This window comes from Amphiura filiformis, chromosome 16 (assembly GCF_039555335.1).
Source record: "Amphiura filiformis chromosome 16, Afil_fr2py, whole genome shotgun sequence".
Classification (NCBI taxonomy): Eukaryota; Metazoa; Echinodermata; class Ophiuroidea; order Amphilepidida; family Amphiuridae; genus Amphiura; species Amphiura filiformis.
Genome location: NC_092643.1, coordinates 26,160,651 through 26,172,948, shown reverse-complemented (window position 1 = coordinate 26,172,948; position 12,298 = coordinate 26,160,651). Strand labels below are relative to the sequence as shown.

Here is a 12,298-nt window from a genome sequence, read left to right as displayed (position 1 = left end):
CTGCATTTGAAGGGTTGCAGTGCCTAGAAAATCGATGATGAAATGAAAGTTATCTTCGGTGGTGATTGTGATATTGTCACTGTTGCTTTTTGGGAAATGAATTTTATTTCATCACAGATTTTTTGGGCACTGTAACCCTTAAAATGGAACTTAATCATGATACATGCCTCAATTTTATCCATTTTGCTGGTTATGCGGTTACATAGGCAGGTACTGACATCTAGCGCCTGTAAAAAAAGTAAACATTCTAATGAGACCATTTTTGCATCATAGTGTACATAAGGACCAGTGATTGCACTGACAAACTTTCAGTGATATAGGGCTTTCACTTCTGGGCGATTTCTAAAACTTTTTGATACCCCCTCGTATACTATATAATCTGTATGCATGAGTATCATCTCGGGTATATCTCAGAATACTCTTTGCACAGCATATATAGCATCACAGCATTTGCTAAATACATGGCTGTCCCTAAATGGTTATTTGGCTTATAATTAATTTAGTATGTACAGCCCTTAAATCTTAGTTTACCAATTGATACAAGTGCATGCCACACATAATGTACTTGTAGGATTAAGTTTTGTACAATTTGGTTGTGGTAATTATGAGGGAAATGTGAAAACATAAAATAATAAGGGTTTCACCTTCATGTAGACTGATTAGTTAGAGGTATAGTATGGGTTGTTGTCAGGGTCGCTTTTATTTTAACAGCATGTTTCCAACATAGAGATAATCTTGTACTGACTACATGTACATGTGCATATACCATGTATTTTTAAATTGTACTTAAAAGTGGCTGCTCCAGAGACAGGGAAAGACCCCGAGCTACATGTAGACTATGTAGTGTCAGGAGAGCCAATAAAAACTTGAGCAAATCAGCTAACTATAATCTGATTATTCCTGAATACACTCTTAATTATATAATTCATACTTGCAGGTATAGCACAGTTCCCTTACGTAGACAGAATGACCGTAACACCATCTCTAACAGAGCCCGTTTGGACACACCACCTCCGGATGCAAGAGTTAGTGATTCTGATTCCATGACCGGTAGTGAGCATGAGGATGATCATGTACCCCACCTTGTAAGTACATTTGTTTGTTTGTTTATTTGTTTGTTTACCGAGCTAAAGGCGAGTTCGGTATTTTTATGACAAATTTTTGTATCACATGAAAATAAGCCATCTAATTTTATAATATGAAGCTTTTTCGATGCTTTTTTAATGCCAAAGTATTAAAAAAGTGCCAATTGGAAACCAGTCGTTTAGTGCAGGGTTGTGATCAGCCCAAATTTAGTGCCTGGTAACAAGGGCTTTGGTGAGGTATCAAAATGTACACAACAAATTTTCTCATGCATTGAATAGCTCCTGGTTCATTGTAAATAGCCCCTGGTTCCCTGTAAAACACCGTGAACCGGGGGCTTTTTGAGATCATTAGAGGGGCCTACCCCTCAGAACAACAAATAAAAAGAGGCCTCCTCCTTTTTGCAGGCATTATTGTGCACGCTAAAATAGCTCTAAATATGGGTATTTACATCGATTCTGCGATACAAAATAAAAAGGCCCCTCCTCCTTTTTTTTTTTCCCAAAAATCTGGACGTGAAACATGTTTTTTATTTTACTTTGACTTATCAATATGGAACTACACCTTTATCTTGACAATTAATTTGCTCGCCCTATTCCTTTTAAAGGAATTTTTATTACAAAGTAGCCCCTGGTCTGGCGCTTCTTATTTCCCAGCCCGAGTGTAAGTTAGCACATCAATCGGATTTTTGTATTTACATTTTGCCATTGGCAGTAGGGTTAGGTTAATCAGCCTTTCAAAAATGGTGATGTTTCATTTTCTTCCTATTTGGATGTAAAACAGCCATTTTAAGAAAATGACAACTCCAATTTTTTATGCAACTTTCATAAATGGAATTCTAGACATCAATTACATACAAAACAGCACCAACTGTAACAGAATTAGGCATATAATAATGATTTTTGTCAAAAATATTGATTTTCAGACCCCCACAGACCCCCCTGTCCAAATACTTGTTTTGGTTGGCACCAACTCATTTTTTGGTCGATTTGGATGAAAATAGTGTCAAAATGCTCAGGAGATCATACTGCATCAAATAAGCCTGTTTCCTAAGAAATTTGAAACATCAGGATTCCTTAAGGGGGTACTACACCCCTGTGGTAAATTTGTGACTATTTTTGCATTTTTCCCAAAAATAATAACACACTGGTAATCAAAAGTTATGTATATTATAGGGGCAAGGAATCCAATTACTACACTGAAATTTCAGTGACCCAAGACAAGTGGTTTAGTATATATGATAGGAAATAAGGTACATGCTAGCTGTACCTTATTTCTTATCATAAATAACAAACCACTTGTCTTGGGTCACTGGAATTTCAGTGTAGTAATTGGATTCCTTGCCCCTATAATATACGTAATTTTTGTTACCACTGTGTTATTAGTTTTGAGAAAAACGCAAAATAGGCAATAAATTTATCGAGGGGTGTAGTACCCCATAACCCACCACTATTGGCAGCTCCAAACTAGTTCTAAACTATATCTCCATCATTCAATTAAACAATAATTGAGGGAATTAAAGTTTTAACTTTAACTACCACTACGTATGAATATCCACTCTAATAATTGAGGGCTTAGTGCAGCAAAGGGCTGTCTACAAATTTGGCGTTTCGAGATATGAGCAAAAACATCTGCAGATACCCCAGATGCAGATAGCAATTTGTTCATCTAAACACCAGAGACCCCTGTGTTGCATACATATAAAAACTTGGAAGCTTTGCAGATAGCCCTTTGTTGCACTAAACAAAATGCCACTTTTGCTCAGGAAGTCTGATTTTGAAATCCATGTCATTTAAATACAAATGCAGATAGCCCTCTGTGTCCAGAATATTCCCAGTGTTCTCCAGAATATTTTGTTACCAAAAACCTCAATTGGCAAAAATGCAGATAGCCCTTTATTGCACTAAGCTCTTGTAAAATGTTTGTTAGTATTTCATATGTTTTCTTTTATTGTTTCATTTTATTTTACAAATGTTAAACCTTTAAAGATTTACCTTGTGCTTTGACAAACCCACAAGGTCTCAGCACACTTTACATTACCCATTCTTATTTGTCATTTTGCATCCCAGGATACATCAGGATCCAGAGAGACATCTCCAACCTCACCTAAAATGCGTAAAACTTCAGACCACATATACCTAGCACCAAGAACCGACATGAAGATTCTGACGAATGGTCGGCAGACACCAGAACCAAAGAAAACTGATGTGTATGCACAGCCCAGGAAAGCTGACAAAGAGGTATGACATTGATATACAAATTTTAGTAAAGAAGTTTGCTATAGTGAAACATTTGACAAGAATTGTCAAAAGTTATGAAAATTTGACACTCTGTAAATTGTCAGCTTTTTTTTTGGCAGATTTTGTCATCATGTTTCAACATGAAAATTTAAAAATTTAAATTGACAATTTAAAAATTGTCAAAATTGTAAAATAGTGGACATTGCAAACTGTCAAAATATTGACAATTCAAATCCTGTCAAAAAAGAGGAATTCGCAATTTTGACAGACCACTTGTGACATTTCGTGATTCTACTATTCTCTTTTGAGTGTATGGTTCGATGATCCACGAAAAAAGCTTCCACAATTTTAGTTGCTTCAAACATTGCATTTATGAGTTACTGCAGTTCCCCATACACCACTGTGTTGTATTTTCTGTCTGTCAACAAACAGAAAATGCAAATTGAACAATGTCTTTGTCAAACATCTGAATCTGCAAGAAAGGTTATGGCCGTGTGTCCTGACCTCGCCACCCTTAGCGTTACATGACAAATATTATGAATTTTTACACCAACCGGGTTTCTAATTAGATTATCTCGACAATCATCAACCCTAAACTAGCAAAAGTATACATTTTTGGAAAGCTGAAGGCATAAGCAATTCAAATATATACATTTCAACTCATTATACAGGGTGACCTGCAAGTTATACAGGGTGGAATAAAAAGATTTTGATAAAAATGGGTCACTCAATGCATTGCTTATTACCAACTTACAGTAATAAACTGGAAGTAAACAACATTCATTTGGTTAGAGGATATGTAGAGCCAACTGACTTTGGAAGAAACCAAAATCACAGCTGTTTGATAATCTAGGAATATAGGGTGTCCCAAAGTATGTTAGATTTTTTTACAATTCAACATATTTTGAACCTAAACATTTTCCCCCTAACCCATACAGAAAAAATATGTCCATATTTAGATTCCTCGTCAAATTTCCTTCAGAAAATCTATACTTTGACTATGATAGGATAAGTAATTAAAATTTTACAGTAACTTTTAGATTTTGAAGACATCTGCATTACTTACTACAGTGTTTAATATGACAACGGGTAGTTTTGTATGGAAAAGTTTGTATTTTCTGGGTATTTTCTAGACTAAACCAATCATAAATTATTAAAAACAATTAGTAGAATTGTTTAGCTGTAAGGCCATGAGTGTTTTAGATGCTAAATAGAGTCCAAATCCAATTTACAGCCTTTACAGAAGCAGATTACGCACTAAAAATACCAATCCCATAGAGTTTGTGTGTACCACATCCCCCACCACCGCCACCCTGCCCATTCTGAATTCTATGAAGCACAGTGTCAGTATTAAAAAAGCTAAAGTATTTCTTTTTACAGGACTGAAAGTGCATTTTATTTAGCAATAAAATGAGACCACAAGCATGACAATACCTTCTTGCTTGACAGAGATATCATCATTTGTTTTGAGTCGACTTTGGCAAAATGTAACGTCGCCACCTTTTTTTTGATGGCGAGCTCAAGACACACGACCAAATGCGCTCAAATATCATGTAGTCCTAGAATCTTGGAATGCTTGCATGTAAAAAACAGAAAACTGTCACCCCTCTCCCCCGTGCAATGTTGAGAAATGTTAATGTCTTCAGCCTTTTCATGATGTGTTCCAACATCATGAAAGTGCAGTCAAGTTAGCTCAATCGTTAAGGCGTTCGACTATGGTGCGAGAGGTTGCAGGTTCGAACCCTGGCGGTGCCTAAGTACGCTCTTGTGGAAAAAATTGAGTTAGTTTGACAAGGAACTTACTGCTAATTTGTCTCGTTGTAACCCGTACGAAACTCGGGGAGCTGATCCTGGTTGCGAATGTTATTTGTGGAATGTCTAGGGTGTGCGCTCTTGAAGCAGCAAAGTCCCTGATTTGTTGTTTAATGGTTTTTGGAATGATGTGGGGCCGTAGTGGTCAGCGACAACCTGTAAAGTGTGCTGCTGGCTTGTGGATCAATGTCTAGGCGTTGTGCCTGTGCATAGCGCACTATAAATCACTGCACTTTTTTTTAAACATTGATTGATGGGGAGAGGGAAAGAGTAAATCATTGTTGTAGATGTCATGTTTGGTATACGTGTGCCAAGTGTTCCAACTACTTTATTCCAAGATTCTAGGTTTCTGATGGTATAAAACATTTTTTTTGAGTAAGTGGTTTTCATATCATGTGACTTATTGACTAATTATTTCAAATGAATTACAATTTATAGCCTACTCGTCCAGGGTCCAGCCAGTCACCCAGCAGCAGCCTTACTGGTGTATCAAGTCAAATAGATGATTTCTCTGATCTTATAACACCACCTCCACCATGGAAAAGAAAGAAGGATAAGAAGAAAGGAAATAAATCAGGTAATGGTTAACCTGTGTCTTTATTCATAATGGCTTACACACAAGTGCAAACCTCCATAAGGTGACCAAAAAAACCACCCAAACCACCTTGCTCTACTGGCACATTACTGACACAGATTTTGGGGACTTTAATTTTTTTCAGCAATATACATGTACAAAGTAAAACAGCAGATTTTTAGCTGAATTGTGAATTGATTCTGACTAAATTGTTTTGAAAAAAATTCAGAAAAATTTTCAAAATGTGTTCGCATTGTTTAGATTTTTCAAGCTTTTTGTGATTTTTTGGGGTCATTTAGCTTCTTCCAAGGGAAAAAAATATCCACCAACTGACTTTTCGAAAGATTTCCCTCCCCTCACCCGTAGAACATTATGTTCTTTTAGCGTAAGTAAAGAATTTTCTTTACAGAAAGCGAAAAGTGAAATCCTTAATTGTTGGTCTATTTTGGGGCTGACAAAGTACAAAAGTGTAACCTATTTTAACTGGTTATAAACTTATATTACTATGTTCAATATACAGAACATTTAGTTTTGTCCAAAACCAATTCCAGACATAATTTATGATTTTAAACTTTTGATCTCAACACAAGATTAGACGTACCTCAAATTTCGGTTGTAACTTCGACCTTGGAAACTGGCAACCCAAGTTTGGGATCAATGACCTTTTGGACACTTGACCCCAACACTTGGTCGTAGACTCTTGGTAGCTGGTATTGGCCCCTGTCACGGTTAAGTGAAGGTTGGTTGACTCTAATGTAGATGGTCTCCTTGACGCCCCTTTCGAAATACTTAGGTTCCCGGTCGAGGATCTTAACTTGCTCCAAGTCAACTTGGTGCCCCGGGGATTCGATGTGGATGTGTTTGGAGACTTCTGACGAGCTGGAACTTGGACGACGGTGCTCAAGGAATCTGGCTTTCAAGGATCGTTCTGTTTCACCAATATATGATTCCGAGCACTGGCCTTTAAGTGTTTTTCCCTGACAAGGGATAAAATACACTGGTCCCACTATGTCCTCTTTTTCAGTCTTGTCTTTTGGTGACACAAGTAACTGTTTAAGGGTTTGAGTTGGTTTGAAACAAACCCTGACACCGTAGTTACTGAAAGTTCTTCTGAGGGCCTCAGACGTTCCCTTAATATAAGGTAGCACTATTTGCCCTTTAGTCTCTACATTTGCAATATATATTGTGCAGACAATATTTATTGTGTAGACAACATTTATTGTGTAGATAACATTTATTGTGCAGACAACATTTATTGTCTAGATTTAAATTTTTCCCAGGGTGAGAAGACATTGTTTAGACAGGAAAATACCACTAGAATGTTGATACAGTTAAGGATATAAAGTTCCGTAAACTTCAGGGATAAAGTCAGATTTTTTTAGTATTGTGTTTTGTACCTCAAATTAAGGCCTGTATAAAACAATGCGATTCCCAAGTACTTGTAAATTGTTCTAACCGTTTTGATATTAGAAGTAAAACATGTTTCAGAACGGCCCAATGGTATGTGTAGTATACCACCATTGTGGATAAGGCTATCACTTTATCATTCATAACATCTAAATGGAATATATTATAGGCCTAAAAATTCACTGGGATCATGAGAAAAATATGAGCTTTCTTCTGATGCCAAAATCTCCATTTGATAGGAAAAAGTGGGGGGATGAGGCTGTCGATCAGGTCACCATCTTAAAGGGATCGGGTTGAAACTAGGTTGAAGGGAATCACGAAGATATACCAAATTTGACCACAAAATAGACCCAATAATGTACTAATGATCTAGTCTTTGAAATGACAATCAAAATCAATTTGCAAAAACATCATTTTCTGTTATAAAGTAGTGCAGTCGAAAGGTTGAGGTGTAGTCAATTAGTTTGTCCTACCAGTCAGTGTTTTGATTTGTATTCCATTAAAAAAGGTCACCTTGTAATGAGTTATTTTATCAGATCAAGTGAAATAATGTTCAACTTTGATCTTGCACAAAACCATTGCGATATTGAGGTTAATCAATTATGCCATATGTCATATGTGACATGATCGAGAGGAATGAGTCACATGTCGACCCTGGTCGAAAATGAGTTTTACATATGATTCTAAAGAGGACATTTAACTGAAAAACTCCATGTTGATACGACTTTTCTTTGCAAAGTTACACCAGTTTATCAATCGCTGAAAACAATATAAAACAAAAGAATTTTAACACTTTCTTTGCCAATATCTCAAAATCAATATTAGCGACATCCGACTCATTTCCTTGATCGTGTCACATGTGTGTAGGCTTTTACATTTTATGATTATCGACAAAACTAAAAATGTCAGTTTTAGACACTACAACCTTTAAAAGAGAAAAATCATGCTTGTTTAAAAAAAATCTTTACAAAACTTAATATTTAAAAAAAATTAAAATTGAAAGAAAATAATTTTCTAATCTATTCATATATTAATTTTCTAGATCGTAGGACACCTGTGACAGAAGATCGTATCTCCCCTGTGAGTCGAATGGAAGAGTCCAGTTCTTACAGGTCTCCTGTAGTTGAGCCGGTAAGTAAAATTTTTTTGTACGTTTGTTATACTGTAGAAGTTGAAAATTTCAAGTGACCCTATATTTCCTATATTTTTAAAAATGTTCCTATTTTTCCCTATAATATTTTATATAGTTGGGGATTGATGAAATTCTCGAGTATGCCGATCCTCAAGAATTCTTTGACTGTCTATGATCATCCTCCTTCAAAGTACTCTAGTGTTTTTGGGAGAGTCACATATTTATTTATTAGGCCTACATTGTATTCTACCAATCGCATTGAGACCAGACAGTTGTTGGCAAAAATAAAATTTTAAATTTCTGAAGCAAGTGCAAGATTTACTTTTGTGCTTAAAAATGACACCTAACCCATTGATGTCAGATGTAGAAGTTTGATTTTACAAGTCAAATATATTCCAAATTCCTTAATTATTTTCTATTATTGTATCATACCCATTTCATTATATGTGACTGTACAGCACAAATGAGCCGTAAATTCCCTAAATTGTATTCTGAGTTACAGTGTAAAATGTGCATGATGGTCGTATTCATTGGTACCTCTAGCTGGCGTGACATCATACCTGCCAACTACTCCGATTTTCGCGGAGTTACTCCGATTTCGAGTTTTAAACCCCGAAAATCGGAGTACTCCGATTTTCTGAAAAAAAATTTAAAAAAAAAAATTTTTTTTTTTTTTTTTAAATAATTTTTTTAAATTTCTTTTCCAAAGTTTTCGGCGACTATGGAGAACCACTGGACCTATTCTGAAGTGCTAGGATCATTCACAGTTAATTTGAAAACAATTAGAAAAAATTACAAAAAAATTACAGTTTGTTATCCTTAATATGCAAACCACTAAGGTAAGCTGACAATATTATTTATAAGGTTTCCTGCAGTAGAACGGACGCGCCGCATCCATTGTTTTTTATACCGCAGGCCGCCGACACAATTAGTTGTTATCAGCTAATCTGTTTTATCACTGAAAAGTGTGAGACTGATCAATAAACACCATCGCATCAACTCAATACGAAGCCTACCGCGGTAAGCTTCCAGCACCGATCTATTTACATAGGCCTACCTAAAGTCACTGATTTGAAACTCTTATCTTAAATCATGTTTATATTGTTAATTAACATATAACTGGTAGGGGTAATGGCCTGGCGGGGTTGAAGCTTTTGGGTAATAGCTTTTTGAAAGCCGATTGGGAGCCATTCTGGACTACTGATTTCTTTATTAAAAAATGACCCTGAAAATAGGACTCATTTTAAAATCGCTGGTAAATTGGTAAAAATGGTTTAACCATAGACCCTGGGTATAACCTAGAAAGGTTTTCGATTTCAACACACCAATAAATGAACCTAATAGTAACATAATTATAACATTCCTCATGGTAATGTTACATGGGTTATATATAGAACTGCTTTTAAAAAGCGAAAACTTCAGATAACTGTCCTGAAAACATTAGTCGCTCGTCGCATGCAATACACGGCAATCCCCTTTTCCGCATTAAAAAATCTGCACAATCGCCTCATGTTCTCATACACCCCACTACACGTGCGAAAGGACAATCTTTCCCAATTTCGCGGTATTTCTAGACAGGAGGGTGCAAGCATGCCCTGCATATTTTTTTTCTACGATATCAGAATCAGAAGTTATGCTGAAAAGTATAGTCCATATTTATAATAAATCTTTCCAAGAGAGAACAAATCTGATTTTTATATAATTTTATATGCGCTTAAACTCCTTAAAATGTACTTATTAAAAATGTGTAATTAGTATATTTGAAAAACGGTTCGCACAGAGTCGGGGTTTCCCCCTTTACATGATAAATGAGGACATTGGGCGATCTAAAACATGCTTCAAAGTCTTACTTTTTTAATCGAGTCGTATCAATTTCATGTATATGATCAACCAAGCTTCATTAATAAAAATAATTATAGTCCTTGTTTCCAGTATTTTTCAAATTATCCATTTCGTAGGTTATCATGATCTGATCGCCGATACACCTCCTGATTGAATCGCCGCCCCAATTAACATTGTTTGAGCATTCAATGGTATAATGAGCTAATCTGTTAATTCTGTTTACTACTGAAGTGTGTGAATTGTTCTCGATTGACCGGGAACGGGACCGTGTTTACAACTCTATCCTAATTGCGAGATTAAATCAATTACATGGGATTTGGCAGTTCACACATTGGATTTGGCAGCCGCGTTTACAACTCTATCCTAATTGCCAGATTAAATCAATTACATGGGATTTGGCAGTTCACACATTGGATTTGGCAGCCACAAGTCAATAATATTACATAATATAATCAACTGTTGGCATGGTGGGCTACTAAATTATTGGCCTAGATGGCAAGGAAGTAAATAGCCCGCTACATATTCTCGCGTTCTCGGAGACATGTTTTCAAAATTTCAACATGTTTTTTCCGATGATCATGTAGAGTTGTTTTATGAAGCACCTGGTAGTGAAACTCCAAGATATTAATCGGACCAAGGGCCAGGTCTGGGCTGGCAGATATCTCTGCTAGTGCAGAAATCCGTCGTACTGCGGTGTACCGCGACTGGTGCCACTACCAGTAGTGACCATTGATTTTATCGGAAAACTCAAGAGGTGCTAATTGCTTCTTGTGGTTGAAGATCGCCTACCCCCCCCTCCCAACCCCGGTATGAGAGGAATGACGGTGATCCGTTCAACAAAATAGGCCTATGAGGAAATGACATCCTGTGTGTTTCTTTTTTTTTGTGAAACGTTGACATGAAGAATTGTAGATTGTATCTGTATAAGCCTTACCCGTAAAAAAGATCGACGTGCAGCGGTATTAGTAGTATTAATACAATCGGTAAATCAAAGTATCAAACCCAACTTTCGGACATATCTTATAAACCCCCAAACATGCCAAAACAGAGATCAAACACGAATTTAATACATCGCACACAGCACCATGCTAACACAATACTAGTGCCGCCCGTAAAGCAAAAATCACTAGCTACCGATACCATCAACAATAACTGGTTAATACTGTAACAGTAAACAGTTATATTCATCCATTATCACACATTCACAAACACTCCCTAGAATCTGTTTATAGTTATATTGACCCATGATTTAAACCAGAGTAAACAATGAACATTGTTTATTCAATGTGTACTAGTGCAGAAGTCCGTCGTACTGCGGTGTACCGCGACTGGTGCCACTACTATCAGTGACCATTGATTTTATCGGAAAACTCAAGAGGTGCTAATTGCTACTTACAGAAGTGTGAAAAAATTGGACGAGGTACGCCCCATTTGCGGGATCCCGCTAAAAACTGCAGTGCGACTGGGTATGCTTTATAAATAATATTGTCAGCTTACCTAACTAATGTTTACCTCTTCATCTAGCACATATTATAAAATGCATGGAAAACCAATGCATGTATAATATTGTGATAGATGAAGAGATAAACATTAGTTAGTGGTTTGCATAATAAAGATAACAAACTGTAATTTTTTTGTAATGTTTTCCAATTTTTTTTTCAAATCATCTGTGAATGATCCTAGCACTTCAGAATACGTCTAGTGTTTCTCCAAAGACAACAAAAACTTTGACATGTTTTTTGTTAAATTTTTTTTTTTTTTTTTTTTAACTTTGTATTGTGCATCATATCAGTGTCCTATCAGTCACGTAGGCCCTGTTATAAAGCCAAAAAATCGCTTCAACAAATGATCGTTATGTACAAAAGTATAGGAAACTGCATTTTTAAAAGCACATTTTCTATGTGAAGGAAGCATATTTTTCAAACTTGTAAAAACAAGTCCAAGAATGTTTTTTCACATTTTTTCAAAGGTTGCAGTCATCAAATATGTGTTGAAATTGTTGCCAGATATGGAGTATAAATACCTCCTCAAATGCACCCTTCAGAATAGGTCTACAGGTTCTCAAGTTGCCAAAAACTTTGAAAAAATTAAGAAAAAATGGATTAAAAAAAAAAAATTTCTCCTTTGTATTGTGCATCATATCAATGTCCTATCAGTCACGTAGGCCTTGTTATAAAGCCAAAAAATCGCTTCAACGAATGATCGTTA

The 12,298-nt window shown here is 36.1% G+C and overlaps 1 protein-coding gene across 1 annotated transcript in view; it reads left to right on the top strand.

The window, feature by feature from the left end:
- LOC140172527 (uncharacterized) overlaps positions 1-12,298 on the top strand; it is an 87,021-nt gene that overhangs the window by 5,048 nt on the left and 69,675 nt on the right. Inside the window, exons 3-6 of the mRNA XM_072195673.1 lie at positions 938-1,085; positions 3,153-3,323; positions 5,574-5,712; positions 8,159-8,247. Of these exons, the coding sequence (XP_072051774.1) occupies positions 938-1,085; positions 3,153-3,323; positions 5,574-5,712; positions 8,159-8,247 (547 nt within the window). The remainder of the gene's footprint in view (positions 1-937; positions 1,086-3,152; positions 3,324-5,573; positions 5,713-8,158; positions 8,248-12,298) is intronic.